The 16628-nt window shown below is 46.3% G+C and overlaps 1 protein-coding gene across 1 annotated transcript in view; it reads left to right on the forward strand.

The window, feature by feature from the left end:
- The window catches only part of LOC137370260 (cyclic nucleotide-gated channel beta-3-like), a 171800-nt gene that overhangs the window by 143985 nt on the left and 11187 nt on the right, over positions 1 to 16628 (forward strand). Inside the window, exon 16 of the mRNA XM_068032639.1 lies at positions 12539 to 12685. Within this exon, the coding sequence (XP_067888740.1) occupies positions 12539 to 12685 (147 nt within the window). The remainder of the gene's footprint in view (positions 1 to 12538; positions 12686 to 16628) is intronic.

Here is a 16628-nt window from a genome sequence, read left to right on the forward strand (position 1 = left end):
TTTTACACTTTTTTAAAAATTGTTCAAAGTATAGCTTAGAATTGCTTGTCTCCTGCACAAATGGGATATAACTCATATGAAATGTGTAGAGTTCCATTTATACTCATAGTGAATTTAAGTCTTTAGTTGAATTTCTGGAAACTTCTGACTTTTAACTTTGGGTGTTAGAAAGCAAATAACAACTTCTGTCAAGGGCAGAATAGACTGATAGCTTATAAATACCAACAATGACAGACAGGAAAATATACAAACATAAGAGTGCACCAGCAAATAAGGTTGGAGTAGGGAAAAAATGGTAAGAAGACAGAATTAAAGACTCTTTATCTGAATGCTCGCAGCATTCATAACAAAGTGGATGAATTGATAGCACAAATAGAAATAAATTAATATATGATAGCCATTACAGAGATATGATGGCAAAGTAACCAAGGCTGGAACCTGAATATTGAAGGGTATTTGGCAATTAGAAGGACAGGAGGAAAGGAAAAGGAAGTGGTGTAGCTCTATTAATAAAGGATAAGACTCAGTACAATAGTAAGAAATTATCTTGGTTCAGAAGATCAAGATGTAGAATCAGTTTGGGTGGAGATAAGAAACAGCAGAGGAAAGAAGTCATTGATGAGAGTAGCTACAAAATAGGTCAGAGTATACATCAAGAAATATTGGGGGCTTGCAAGAAAGGTAGGGCAATAATCATGGGTGATTTTAATCTTCACATCGATCGGGCAAATCAAATTGGTAAAGGTAGCCAGGAGGATGAGTTCATAGAGTGTATTCAGTGTATTCAATTCCACAGGGACAAACCATGCTGCAGGCCTCTACCTGCATAACCCACGCAGCATTCTTCAATGACGAAACCTGCATAGGCCACACAGGTAATGATACAGTCTGCCCCCAGGAAATCAACGTAAGTCTGCATAGTTCCACTTGAAGTGGCGCTACAGGACAAATTCTTCCCCAATATATCTTTCCCAAAGCTGAACTTATTATTCAATTTTTCTATGTACTATATACAGCAACTCAAATCTATGCTATGCCTAATGAAAATGCAGTTAAAGTAAATTATATGAGCACAATTTTAAATTCAAATGCATTATTAATGCACAACTTCTCCAGCCTTACTTAGATTAGAGATCTTTGGAATAGTCTGTAAGGTACCACCCTTTATTACAACCTATTAATGATAGAACCAACTCTATTAGATACAAAGAATACCTAATTTTAATAGATGGCATTTGCAACTACAGTAATTGATTTGATTTGTGGCAGTGCTCAGCTATATTTATCAATGAATGGGTGTAAACTCCAAATCAGGATTGATGGTATTCAGCTCCAATCCCAACAAATTTATGAATTTCCATCTGTTAAGTTGCTCAGAATGTATGATTGTGACTTTACATATTTGCAACATTCAATTACTGTATTCATAAATACAACACCTGCTGTTGGAATAACAATTTACAGTGATTGAATTTTGTAAATGAGAAAAGTTTGACAAAGTTATGTTTGATATTATGCCATTCAATTTTGCTGTAGTCCAAATGGAACCAATTTCCACCTGACTTGCTGACATCAATGGGCATTTATGATGTTTACCATTGAGTAGGTGTCAAGGAAGGAGGCTAGGTTGCCTGGTATTGCTCTAATCTCAAGAAGAAATCTTGCATCTTCTGCTGGAATTGCTATATATTCCACAAATGTCCTTTTCATGTTTGTTACCATCACCAAATCATCCACCATCAACATCCTGGGGGTCACCATTGTCCAGAAACCTAACCGGACCAGCCACTTAACCGGACCAGCCATATAAATACTGTGGCTACAACAGCAGATCAGAGCCTGGATATTCTGCAATAATAACTCACCTACTGACTCTCCAAAGTCTTTCGACCATCTACAAGACACAAGTCAGGAGTGTGATGTCAGGAGTCTCACTTGGGACGTGAGAGGTAGCAGGATCGTTGCCTGCATTCTCCACACTACTCATTGGTTAAAAAGGGAGAAAGGAATAGACCAAGTAATTACAGGCCAGTCAGCCTAACCTTGGTGGTAGGAAAATTATTGGAACAAATTCTGAGGAGGGACAGGATAAATCTTCGTTTAGAAATTGTGAGTTAATCAAAGGGAAGGTCATCTCTGACTAACCTGATTGAACTTTTACAGGAGGTAACAAGGAAGGTCAATGAGAGCAGTGCATTTGATGGCTTTTATGTGGATTTTAGCAAGGCTTTTGGTAAGGTCCCACAGAGCAGACTGGTCACGAAAGTAAAAGCCAATGGCTTCCCAGGCAAAGTGGCAAGTTGGATCCAAAATTAGCTCAGAGGCAGGAAGCAAAGGGTAATGGTCGATGGGTGTTTTTATGACTGGAAGGCTGTTTCCAGTGGGGTTCTGCAAGGCTCAGTACTAGGTCCCTGCTTTTTGGGGTATGCATCAACTTGAATATAGGGGGTATGATTAAGAAATTTGCAGATGATACAAAAATTGGCCATGTGGTTGATAATGAAGAAGAAAGCTGTAGACTAGTCCAGTGGTCAGCACAATGGCAAATGGAGTTCAATCTGGAGAACTGTGGTTAATGAATTTGGGGCAGGCAAGGAAATGTACAATAAATGGTAGGATACTGAGAAGTGTAAAGGAACAGAGGGGCCTTGGAGTGCATGTCCACAGATCCCTGAAGGTGGCTGAATAGGTAGATAATGTGGTGAAGAAGGCAGACAGGATACTTGGCTTTCTTAGCTGAGGCACAAAATGTAAGAGCTGGGCGGTTATGCTGGAACTGCATAAAACCCTAGTTAGGCCGCAGCTGGAGTATTGTGTGCAGTTTTGATTACTGTACTATAGGAAAGATATGATTGCATTAGAAAGGGTACAAAGGAGATTTACGAGGGTGTTGCCTGAATTGGAGAATTATAGATATGAGGAAAGATTGGTTATGCTTGGACTGTTTTCTTTGGAACAGAGGAGGCTGAGGGGAGACCTGATTGAAGTGTATGGAATTATAAGGGGTCTATCTAGCATGGATAGGAAAGCCCTATTCCCCGTAGTTGAGGGGTCCATAATGAGGAAGCATAGATTTAGGATAAGAGGTAAGAGATTTAGAAGGGATTTGAGGGGAAATTGTTTTCACCCAAAGGCTGTTGGGTATCTGGTATTCATTGCCTGAAAGGTAAAGGCATAACATTTAAAAAGTATTTGGATATGTACCTGAAGTGCCATAACCTACAAGGCTATGGACCAAGAGTTGGAAAGTGGGATTAGGCTGGATGGCTACTTGTTGGCTGGTACAGATATGATAGACTGAATGGCCTCCTTCCGTGCTGTAAATTTCTATGATCCTATGTGATAGAATACTATCCACTTAGCTGGCTGAGTGCAGCTCCAAAAACACTCAAGAAATTCAACTCCATCCAAAACGAAACAGCCTGTTTGATAGGCACCCCATCCAATATCATAAGTATTCACTCTCTCCCCAACTGGTGCAGCATGACTGCAGTGTGTACCATTTACAAGATGCACTGCAGCAACTCACCAAGGCTTCCGCAACAGCACCTTCCAAAACTGTGACCTCTATGCCTAGAAGGCCAAGGGCAGCAGACACATTGGAACACTACCACCTGCAAGTTCCCCTCCAAGTATCAAAGCATCCTGACCTGGAAATATATTGCCGTTCCTTCATTGTTGCTGGTACAAAATCCTGGAACTCCTTACCTAAAAGCATTGTATCTTCACCAACAGACTCAGGGCTGAATTTAGTGAGACTTTTTGGAGCAGGAATGGAGGCATGGGAGGCCAGAAAATAGCATTGAACAAGTCCACCCGGAAATCTGACATCGTGACATTGGTTCCAGATTTGATCAGCGACAAGAAAGCACCAAGGCAGCCTTGCTGCCCTGACATGGCAAGAGTGAAATTTAGATTGTAGAACAGTTAGTTTTAATACATTAGCATGTAATTCATCGTGATTCAATGGGGGGCTTGGAATTAAGTGGACAACAGGCAACCCTCACGTGCCTTTGGAACCCAGTCATTGAAAGCTGGCAAGGCATCAGTGGATAGGCATCCATGACCAGCACTGCATAGGGGAAGAAGGGGGAGCAGAAGCCATTGTTGGACTACAGTGCTGGGTGCTCTGCGTGGGTGGGCTTGGTCTCAGGTAGCAGTATCAGGTGGACTAAGTTAACATGGATTTACGAAAGGAAAATCATGCTTGACAAATCTACTGGAATTTTTTGAGGATGTAACTAGTAGAATAGCTAAGGTAGAACCAGTGGATGTGGTGTATTTGGACTTTCAGAAGGCTTTTGATAAGGTCCCACATAAGAGGTTAGCATGCAAAATTAAAGCACATGGGATTGGGGGTAACATGGATAGAGAACTGGTTGGCAGACAGGAAACAAAGAGTAAGAATAAACTGGTCTTTTTCTGAGTGGCAGGCAGTGACCAGTGGGGTACCACTAGGACCCCAGCTATTAACAATATATATTAATTATATAGATGAGGGAATTAAATGTAATATATCCAAGTTTGCAGACAACACAAAGCTGGGTGGGAGTGTGAGCTGTGAGAAGGATTTGGACAGATTGAGTGAGTGGGCAAATACATGGCAGATGCAGTATAATGTAGATAATTGTGAGGTTATCCACTTTGGTGGAAAAAACAGAGAGGCAGATTATTATCTGAATGGCGATAGATTGGGAAAGGGGGAGGTGCAGCAAGACCTGGGTGTCCTTGTGCACCAGTCACTGAAAGTAAGCATGCAGGTGCAGCAGGCAGTTAAGAAAGCAAATAGTATGTTGGCCTTGATTTGAGTACAGGAGCAGGGATGTCTTGCTGCAATTGTACAGGGCCTTGGTGAGGCCACACCTGGAATATTGTGTGCAGTTTTGGTCTCCTTATCTGAGGAAGGATGTTCTTGCTATGGAGGGAGTGCAGCAAAGGTTCACCAGACTGACTCCTCGGATGGTAAGACTGACATATGAAGAGAGATTGGGTCGATTAGACTTATATTTGCGAGAGTTTAGAAGAATGAGAGGGGATCTCATAGAAACCTACAAAATTCGACCAGGACTTGACAGACTAGATTCAGGAAGTATGTTCCCGATGGCAGGCGAGTCCAGGACCAGGGGTCAGTCTAAGGATAAGGTGTAAGCCATTTAGGACTGAGATGAAGAGGGATTTCTGCACCCAGAGAGTGGTGAACCTGTGGAATTCTCTACCACAGAAAGCAGTCGAGGCTAAATCATTAAATATATTCAAGAAACAGTTAGATATAGTTCTTCGTGCTAAAGGGATCAAGGGGATAAAGCGGGAACAGGGTACTGAGTTTGGATGATCAGCCATGATCGTATTGAATGGCGGTGCAGGCTCGAAGGGCCGAATGGCCTACTACTGCTCCTATTTTTCTATGTTTCTATGTTTCAGGTAACAGTATCTGGTGTTCTGCGGGGGGCAGGGGCAGAATCACGGGTGGTCTGTTGGATGGTAGTATTGGGTGCCCAAACTGTTGGGCAAGAGGGTTGGCTATCATGCAAAGGTGGACATTGAGAGCCATTAGGGAGTCTGCCGAGATAAGTAGCAAAGGGAAAGCAGCCAAGACAGGTTTGTATTTTTTTTAATTCATTCATGGGATTTGGTTGTCACTGGCTATGCCAGCATTTATTGCCCATCCCTTAATTGCCCTTGAGAAGGTGGTGGTGAGCTGCCTTCTTGAACCACTGCAGTCCATGTGAGGTAGGTACACCCACAGTGCTGTTAGGAAGGGAGTTCCAGGATTTTGACCCAGCGACAGTGAAGGAACGGCGATATAGTTCCAAGTCAGGATGGTGTGTGACTTGGAGGGGAACTTGCAGCTAGTGATGTTCCCATGCATCTGCTGCTCTTGTCCTTCGAGGTGGTAGAGGTCGTGGGTTTGGAAGGTGCTGTCGAAGGAGCCTTGGTGTGTTGCTGCAGTGCATCTTATAGATGGTACACACTGCTGCCACTGTGCGTTGGTGGTGGAGGGAGCGAATGTTTGTGGATGGTGTGCCAATCCAGCGGGCTGCTTTGTTCTGGATGGTGTCGAGCTTCTTGAGTGTTGTTGGAGCTGCACCCATCCAGGCAAGTGGAGAGTATTCCATCACACTCCTGACTTGTGCCTTGTAGATGGTTGACAGGCTTTGGGAAGTCAGGAGGTGAGTTACTCGCCGCAGGATTCCCAGCCTCTGACCTGCTCTTGTAGCCACGGTATTTATATGACTACTCCAGTTCAGTTTCTGGTCAATGGTAGCCCCTAGGATGTTGATAGTGGGGGATTCAGCGACGGTAATGCCATTGAATGTCTAGGGGAGATGGTTAGATTCTCTCTTGTTGGAGATGGTCATTGCCTGGCACTTGTGTGGCGCAAATGTTACTTCACTTATCAGCCCAAGCCTGGCTATTGTCCAGGTCTTGCTGCATTTCTACACGGACTGCTTCAGTATTTGAGGAGTTGCGAATTGTGCTGAACATTGTGCAATCATCAGCAAACATCCCCACTTCTGACCTTGTGATTGAAGGAAAGTCATTGATGAAGCAGCTGAAGATGGTTGGGCCTAGGACACTACCCTGAGGAACTCCTGCAGTGATGTCCTGGAGCTGAGATGATTGACCTCCAACAACCACAACCATCTTCCTTTGCGTTAGGTATGACCCCAACCAGCAGAGAGTTTTCCCCCTGATTCCCATTGACTCCAGTTTTGCTAGGGCTCCTTGATGCCACACTCGGTCAAATGCTGCCTTGATGTCAAGGGTAGTCACTCTCAGCTCACCTCTTGAGTTCAGCTCTTTTGTCCATGCTGTAATGAGGTCAGGAGCTGAGTGGCCCTGGAGGAACCCAAACTGAGCGTCACTGAGCAGGTTATTGCTAAGCAAGTGCTGCTTGATGGCACTGTTGCTGAAACCTTCCATCACTTTACTGATGATTGAGAGTAGACTGATGGGGCAGTAATTGGCCGGGTTGGACTTGTCCTGCTTTTTGTGTACAGGATATACCTGGGCAATTTTCCACATTCCTGGGTAGATGTCAGTGTTGTACCTATACTGGAATAGCTTGGCTAGGGGTGCAGCAAGTTTTGGAGCACAGGTCTTCAGTACTATTGCCGGAATATTGTCAGGACCCATAGCCTTTGCAGTATCCAGTGCCTTCAGTCGTTTCTTGATATCAGGCGGAGTGAATCGAATTGGCTGAAGTCTGGCATCTGTGATGCTGGGGACTTCAGAAGGGGGCCGAGATGGATCATCAAGTCGGCACTTCTGGCTGAAGATTGTTGCAAATGCTTCAGCCTTATCTTTCGCACTGATGTGCTGGGCTCCCCCATCATTGAGGATGGGGATATTTGTGGAGCCATCTCCTCCAGTTAGTTGTTTAATTGTCCACCACCATTCACGACTGGATGTGGCAGGACTGCAGAGCTTAGATCTGATCCGTTGTTTATGGGATCGCTTAGCTCTGTCTATTGCATGCTGCTTACGCAGTTTGGCATGCAAGTAGTCCTGGGTTGTAGCTTCTGAGTGTGGACAGTAGCTCCTCGGCCCCTCCGCTAGTGAGCCCAGCTCCAGTAGCAGTGACACCTGAGGAGAGTCCTGCACCTCTGCAGGAAGCTCTCAGGCAGCTGGGGCCCGCCAGGCCTCAGGCAGCCAGAGGACAGTCGCCCAAGTCATCACAGGCTAAGAGGCAGCATGATCTCATTTTGAGATATGCCTGGTGCTGCTCCTGGCATGCCCTCCTGCACTCTTCATTGAACCAGGGTTGGTCTCCTGGCTTGATGGTAATGGTAGAGTGGGGAATATGCCAGGCCATGAGGTTACAGATTGTGGTCGAGTACAATTCTGCTGCTGCTGATGGCCCACAGCGCCTCATGGATGCCCAGTTTTGCATTGCTAGATCTGTTCGAAATCTATCCCATTTAGCATGGTGATAGTGCCACACAACATGATGCGGGTATCCTCAATGTGAAGGCAGGACTTTGTCTCCACAAGGACTGTGTGGTGGTCACTCCTAACAATACAGTCATGGACAGAAGCATCTGCAAGGACAGCACTCTGGAGGCCCACTGATCTTCTGGCATAGGTCTCATTCACCCTGTCTTTTTGGACCTCTGTGGCGTGATGCAGCGCCTCCGACAGAGGGAGGGCCAGGGTGCAGCTGCACCTGCCCATGAAGCTCCACAACAAGAGCGATAGCAGCTGGTTCACCTGCGCCGGAGAGTGTACTGGACTCGAATCAGCTGCCTCCACATGTCCGAGCAGCACTGTCAGCGAAGACTATGGCTCTTCAGGCAGGCAGGCCATCACCAACTTATGCACTATGCTACAGGACAAGGTACAACCCATGGGATTTGGTGGTCACCCTATGCCCATGGCCTTGAAGATCACCATGGTACTTAACATATACACATCTGGATAATTCCAAGGATCCATTAGGGACATGTCTGGCGTCTCCCAGGAAGCAGCCCACTGCTCCACGGAGAAGGTGACCAATGCCCAGTTTAAGCGGTCCAGCGACTATGTGCGCTACCAGACTGATCCTGACAGTCAGGCCGAGAGGACAATCGGACTCGGGGCCATCGCTGGATTCCCCGAGGTGCAAGGTGTGATAGACTGCATGCATGTGGCCATCAAGGCTCCAACGGACCAGCCCACCACCTTCATCAACAGGAAGGGCTTCCATTCCATCAACATTCAGTTGATCTGCGACCTGCAGGTGTATGCCCACTTTCCAGGAAGCAGCCACAACACCGACATACTTTGTCAGTCCCAGGTGCCTCAGCTCTTCATGCCCCAGCCTCGCCTTCAGGGACGGATTCTCGGGAACAAGGTCTACCCATGGCTACTCACGCCTATGAGGATCCCTCGCACTGCAGCAGAAGAGAGGTGCAACACTTGCCATGGCTCTACCCGACCAACCATCGCGCAGACCATTGGACTGCTGAAGATGAGATTCCGTTGCCTGGATCGATCTAGTGGTGGTCTGCTGTGCTCTGCCCAATCTAACACTGCAGAGTGGGAAAGCCTTGCATGACGAGGAAATGAGTGACCGCCACTCCTCTCCCGTTGAGGGGGACGCAGAGGAGGGTGATGAGCAGGCAGCACTGGATGTTGAAGCCCTTGCACTGGAGGCCAGGCAAATTGAACGACAGGCCAGGGAGGCAAGAGAAAGTCTCATACTTACCCACTTTCAGCCACCATAATGGCCTCTCAGAGTAAAGTCAATAAATACTCCCCTTAATGCATGCAGTCCGTCGGTTCCTTTCTGTTTGTTTTCCATGCCTCGCACCCAGTTAAAGCAAGTGCTATGGCCCATGGGAGACGCTAATCAAATGAGGGCTGTGTCTACATTGGCATCTACTAAGGGGGAAGGGTGAAGTCAGCAGCTTACAGTTAAGGCATGATAGAATAATTATTTTCCACAATGAAAGTTAATTTCAAAACCAAAAGAACTTCAGAAGCGAAAACAAATGTCAAACACCCGTAAAACCCCAGCTGTCTCTAGGTGGTTTTCTTTGTACATTTATGAGTGCTTCTACAAGGTGTAACTCCTGTATAAACAGCTGGGCTGGAGGCAGGCTGCTGATCATGCTGCCTCTTAGCCTGTGATGACTTGGGCGGCTGTCCTCTGGCTGCCTGAGGCCTGGAGGGCCCCAGCTGCCTGAGAGCGTCCCGCAGAGGTGCAGGACTCTCCTCAGGTGTCACGGCTACTGGAGCTGGGCTCGCTAGTGGAAGGGCCGAGGAGCTACTGTCCACACTCAGAGGTCCCTGAGGGGAGCCCCCAGCTGTGGAGGTGAGCCTCTCCTCCTCCTTTTCAAGGCTCACTTGAACCTCCTTGCTGACTAGAGAAGGATGAAGAGCTGGAGAAGTCTCCAGGAGCCTTGTCCTTCTCTCGTCTTGCCACTGCTGTGTCGAACTCATGGTCAAGGTCATGGTGTGCAGGTATTTATTTATTTAGAGATACAGCACTGAAACAGGCCCTTTGGCCCACCAATTCTGTGCCGACCAACAACCACCCATTTATACTAATCCGACATTAATCCCATATTCTCTACCACATCCCCACCATTCTCCTATCACCCGCCTACACTAGGGGAAATTTACAATGGCCAATTTACCTATCAACCTGCAAGTCTTTTGCTGTGGGAGGAAACTGAAGCACCCAGCAGAAACCCACGCAGACACGGGGAGAACTTGCAAACTCCACACAGGGAGTACCCAGAACTGAACCCGGGTCGCTGGAGCTGTGAAGCTGCGGGGCTAACCACTGCGCCACTGTGCCGCACATGTGTAGGATCTGGCTCTCCATGAGGTTCACCAACCTCTCGATGGAGGAAACCTGTGCTCACATGCCTGAGACATGACAGCACGCATGGCATGAATGGACTCTCCATTGTCCGCACATGGCTGTGCATTGAGGTGATTTATGACTTTAACGCCCTATAGGGACTGAACCAAATCAGGTGTACATCCCTATGAATCTTCTTTAATTAAGTTCAAACCAGACAAATTCTTATAGACACTTATTTGGGTCCAAAGAATTGAACTTGTTTTCCTTCAAAGAAAGAAAACTAACAGAGAATATTACCATCTTCAGGATAGCCTATTTTTAATAATTATGACTAAATCATAAATATCCCACATATTATAAGGGTTTGGGAAACTCTCTTCAATACGTATCTCTCCACTTAAAGAGACACAGAGAGGGGGTTCTTGTAGTTGTATACAGAATGCTACATGAGACGATTTATTAACTTTTATATATTTATTAAAGAATTGAACATGCAATATACTCTTAAGTGGATAAATATATCACAATATCAAATATCACTAAGACATGTGTTACGACCAGATGAGAAAGGTGTTGAGGGATCCCTCTCAGCCTTCATCTGGTCTTACCGTAGCAGGGTTTTATTTTTAAACACACCATGTTTTCAGCTCCCCCTTGGTGAATCCTTGTTCACAGCTTTTTATAAGACAAAGAAACTAGCACAAACAGGTTTTCTTTGGTTTAAAGAAGAAAGATTGAAATTTATTAAACTTAAACATAAACTCTAATTCGATTGTTGCCTACGGATACACAACACGTTCACGCTAGCATGCATAAGTTACTTTCTTGCCTGCTTCTGTGAAAGACTTTGCCTTGCTTGTACTGAGAGGTAACTTTTACAGCTTTGAAGTTACTTTCACAATCTTGGAGGTGTCATCTGCTCTTTGGAGTTCATACGTTAAATCTGCACTCTGGAGCTCTGATCTATCCGATCAGCATGGGTGCCACTTATGCTGTGTTACTTTGGACCTCAGATGTTAACCAGCAGCAGCAGCAGCAGCAGCCAGAGCAGCAACAGCAGCTTGCTGCTAACAGACCTGCAGTTCAACAGGAGCAGCAAATAGATGCACCACGTAGGAAGCCATACCCTGCACACAGAGTCTACAGGCAGGTAATAAGCTTCTTTGACATGTCAGAACACCAGAATTCAGGAGGCTCAGGGGGTCAGGTGGTAGCAGACATTTGCAGTCTGCTGGAACAAGACCTGCTGCCAATTAGATCAAGTGACCAAGCTTACCAGTGGCTGCCAAAGGCACCATCACCCTCAACGTCCTTGCCTCTGGATTCCTCCTGGTTCTGCCAAAGGCATTTGCAGGCCCAGAAGGCTGCCCACAAATGCATAAGACAGTTGAAGGGTGGCTGTTTGTCAGGGAGAACAATTATGTCAACCTGTCCTGCAATTATATCAGTCAGAATGAGCAGGCGCTCAGGTTTGCGGCTCGGGCTGCTTCCTACAGTTATAAAGCAGCAGCGACTGCTGATCTCCCAGGCCTCATTCTGTGGAGGGTTAGGGTTCAGGTTAGGGCTGGACGTTTTTCCTTCTGCCTCAGCTCAACCCTGCACAGCTCCTACTAGGAGTGAGTATTGACTCAAGATTCAACAATAATCCAATAACACCAACAGCAGGAATTATTTGGCAGGCTAAAGAACGATGTTGTGCCTGTGCAGAGGGTGAGGTAATTTCAGGTGAAATAGGCTAAGTTTGGGTATGCACCTAAATAAACTGAATTTATCCCCTTTGGGTTTATCTGAGTTATCAACAGCTCTGTTCTCCTCCTAAATAATTATATCAATCAGTTATTATTTAAATCCATAGTGTTATCCTCACTTGACCAGACTCGTCATTTCCTGTACCTGTGCCCCATTACATATAGATTGTTTTAGTCTCTGTCTCCATTGAGCACTGATGATTTTGGAAATGAGTGGCTTCGCATTGATTCACTGGTATTGATTTTTAATGTAGGTTGTCTATTTGTCCATACACACATTTATATTCTAGTAGTGGAGATCTGCTTAAGTCATTGACAAAGTTGGCTGCTACCTTCTATTCCAGCGGGTAGATTCCTGACTCTGTCTACTCTGCTGCTTCAGTCCATTACATTTGATTTGCTTGATAAAATAAACAACTTATTTTCCTAGTGCAAATATATTAAGCAGTGAATGAAGCACAAAGTTGGAACTGACCAGGTTTTCTTATTATTGCAGTCTTCTGGCAGGGCATGGAAGGAATCGACGCACTGCCAATGTGGTTGCCAGTGGATTTACTAACTTGTTTATTTTGGACAAAAAGACACTGAATGAAATTCTGGTGTATTATCCTGATTCCCAGAAGACTCTTCAAAAGAAGGCCAAGTAAGTATAAAAATACTTAAAATAAAATAGGACCAAATGTTTTAATGTAGAATTATACTACTGGAAAAACAAACACTTACACATCTAAATCTAGGGACCACACTGTTCCCATGTTTGGTATGATGTGTGTAAAAGAGGCCCCTTCACAGTCATTGGTAACACAACTCACCTCTCCATTTCTCTCTTTCATTATCAAGTTTAGATGGAGCACTGAATGCACATTGATAAATCTAAAACACACAAGGAATCATACATTTAATGTAGTTTGTGACCAAGTCACTCCGTTCTCTCAGGTCTACCCCGACATGGTCATCAAACCTGCAGACAAGGGTGGTGCTGTTGTCGTATGGCGTACCGACCTCTACCTTGCAGAAGCTCAACGCCAACTCACGGACACTTCTTCCTACCTCCCTCTGGACCATGACCCCACCACCGAACATCAAGCCACCATCCAAAGGACTGTCACTGACCTCATCTCCTCTGGAGATCTTCCCTCTACAGCTTCCAACCTCATAGTCCCACAACCCCGGACAGCCTGCTTCTACCTCCTTCCCAAAATCCACAAACGGGACTGTCCCGGCAGACCCATTGTGTCAGCCTGCTCCTGCCCCACTGAACTTATTTCTTCCTATCTAGACTCTATCTTTTCTCCGCTGGTCCAGTCTCTTCCCACCTACATCTGTGACTCTTCTGACGCCCTACGTCATTTTGACAATTTCCAGTTTCCTGGTCCCAACCGCCTCCTCTTCACTATGGACGTCCAATCGCTCTACACCTCCATCCCCCACCAGGATGGTTTGAAGGCTCTCCGCTTCTTCCTGGAACAGAGGCCCAACCAGTCCCCATCCACCACCACCCTCCTCCGCCTGGCTGAACTTGTTCTCACATTGAACAACTTCTCCTTCAACTCCATGCACTTCCTTCAAGTAAAAGGTGTCGCTATGGGTACCCGCATGGGTCCTAGTTATGCCTGTCTTTTTGTGGGATATGTCGAGCATTCTTTGTTCCAGTCCTACTCAGGCCCCCTCCCCCAACTCCTTTTCCGGTACATTGATGACTGTATCGGTGCCGTTTCCTGCTCCCGCCCCGAACTGGAAAACTTTATCAACTTTGCTTCCAATTTCCACCCTTCTCTCACCTTTATATGGTCCATCACTGACACTTCCCTTCCCTTCCTCGACTTCTCTGTCTCCATCTCTGGGGATAAGTTGTCTACTAATATCCATTATAAGCCCACCGACTCCCACAGCTACCTCGACTACACTTCTTCACACCCTACCTCCTGTAAGGACTCCATTCCATTCTCCCAGTTTCTCCGTCTCCGACGCATCTGCTCTGATGATGCTACCTTCTCTGACGGTGCTTCTGATATGACCTCCTTTTTCCTCAACCGAGGATTTCCCCCCACTGTGGTTGACAGGGCCCTCAACCATTTCCGACCCATTCCCCGCACCTCTACCCTCACCCTTCCCCTCCCTCCCAGAACCGTGACAGGGTTCCCCTTGTCCTCACTTTTCACCCCACCAGCCTCCATATCCAAAGGATCATCCTCCGCCATTTCCGCCCCCTCCAGCGTGATGCCACTACCAGTCGCATCTTCCCTTCCCTTCCCCTGTCAGCATTCCGAAGGGATCGTTCCCTCCGTGACACCCTGGTCCACTCCTCCATTACCCCCACCACCTCGTCCCCGTCCCAGGGCACCTTCCCCTGCAATCGCAGGAGGTGTAATACCTGCCCATTTACCTCATCTCTCCTCACTATCCCAGGCCCCAAACACTCCTTTCAGGTGAAGCAGCGATTTACTTGTACTTCTTTCAATGTCGTATACTGTATCCGCTGCTCACAGTGTGGTCTCCTCTACATTGGGGAGACCAAGCGCAGACTGGGTGACCGCTTTGCGGAACATCTCCGCTCAGTCCGTAAGCAGGACCCTGAGCTTCCGGTTGCTTCCCATTTCAACACTCCCCCCTGCTCTCATGCTCACATCTCTGTCCTGAGATTGCTGCAGTGTTCCAGTGAACATCAACGTAAGCTCGAGGAACAGCATCTCATTTACCGATTAGGCACACTACAGCCTGCCGGACTGAACATTGAGTTCAATAATTTCAGAGCATGACAGCCCCCCATTTTACTTTCATTTTTAGTTATTTTTTCTTCCTTTTTTTCCCCATTCTTTTTTTACATTTTTTACAATTTTTTTTTTGCATTTATTTCATTTCATCTTAGTTTGTTCAGTTTGCTTACCCACTGTTTTTTTTCAGGTTTGCACTTGCTGCTGTTCAATATTCAGTGTATTTACACCTTATCTGTACTAATGCTTTGTCTTTCAACACACCATTAACATATTGTTTGCCTTTGCTCCGTGACCTTTTGGTCAGCTATGTGGCCTGGTCCAATCTAGACCTCCTTTGTTATCTCTTGCCCCACCCCCACCTCACTTGCTTATATTTGTCAGTTCCGATGAAGGGTCACTGACCCGAAACGTTAACTCTGCTTCTCTTTCCACAGATGCTGCCAGACCTGCTGAATGGTTCCAGCATTTCTTGTTTTTATTTCAGATTTCCAGCATCCGCAGTATTTTGCTTTTATTGAGATAGATAAAGGTACTTGACTGAAAAAAGCCAATTTCAAAGTAATAGAAAAGGAATTGGCCCAGGTAAACTGAAAAGATAAATTGGCAAGTAAAACAGCATACAAACAATGGGAAATGTTCAAATAGGATATTGTTAGACTGCAAACCAGACAGAGTTATTAGATGAGTAAAGGCATTGAAATGGAACTGAGAAAGAGGTACCTAAAAATCCTGTAGTAGAGCCCTTTCCTATCCTGAGTGGTGTGAAACAGGGCTGTGTTCTCGCACCCACACTTTTTGGGATTTTCTTCTCCCTGCTGCTTTCACATGCGTTCAAATCCTCTGGAGAAGGAATTTTCCTCCACACAAGATCAGGGGGCAGGTTGTTCAACCTTGCCCGTCTAAGAGCGAAGTCCAAAGTACGGAAAGTCCTCATCAGAGAACTCCTCTTTGCTGACGATGCTGCTTTAACATCTCACACTGAAGAATGCCTGCAGAGTCTCATCGACAGGTTTGCGTCTGCCTGCAATGAATTTGGCCTAACCATCAGCCTCAAGAAAACGAACATCATGGGGCAGGATGTCAGAAATGCTCCATCCATCAATATTGGCGACCACGCTCTGGAAGTGGTTCAAGAGTTCACCTACCTAGGCTCAACTATCACCAGTAACCTGTCTCTAGATGCAGAAATCAACAAGCGCATGGGTAAGGCTTCCACTGCTATGTCCAGACTGGCCAAGAGAGTGTGGGAAAATGGCGCACTGACACGGAACACAAAAGTCCGAGTGTATCAGGCCTGTGTCCTCAGTACCTTGCTCTACGGCAGCGAGGCCTGGACAACGTATGCCAGCCAAGAGCGACGTCTCAATTCATTCCATCTTCGCTGCCTTCGGAGAATACTTGGCATCAGGTGGCAGGACTATATCTCCAACACAGAAGTCCTTGAAGCGGCCAACACCCCCAGCTTATACACACTACTGAGTCAGCGGCGCTTGAGATGGCTTGGCCATGTGAGCCGCATGGAAGATGGCAGGATCCCCAAAGACACATTGTACAGCGAGCTCGCCACTGGTATCAGACCCACCGGCCGTCCATGTCTCCGTTATAAAGACGTCTGCAAATGCGACATGAAATCGTGTGACATTGATCACAAGTCGTGGGAGTCAGTTGCCAGCATTCGCCAGAGCTGGCGGGCAGCCATAAAGACAGGGCTAAATTGTGGCGAGTCGAAGAGACTTAGTAGTTGGCAGGAAAAAAGACAGAGGCGCAAGGGGAGAGCCAACTGTGCAACAGCCCCAACAAACAAATTTCTCTGCAGCACCTGTGGAAGAGCCTGTCACTCCAGAATTGGCCTTTATAGCCACTCCAGGC

Source organism: Heterodontus francisci, chromosome 5 (assembly GCF_036365525.1).
Source record: "Heterodontus francisci isolate sHetFra1 chromosome 5, sHetFra1.hap1, whole genome shotgun sequence".
Lineage (NCBI taxonomy): Eukaryota > Metazoa > Chordata > Chondrichthyes > Heterodontiformes > Heterodontidae > Heterodontus > Heterodontus francisci.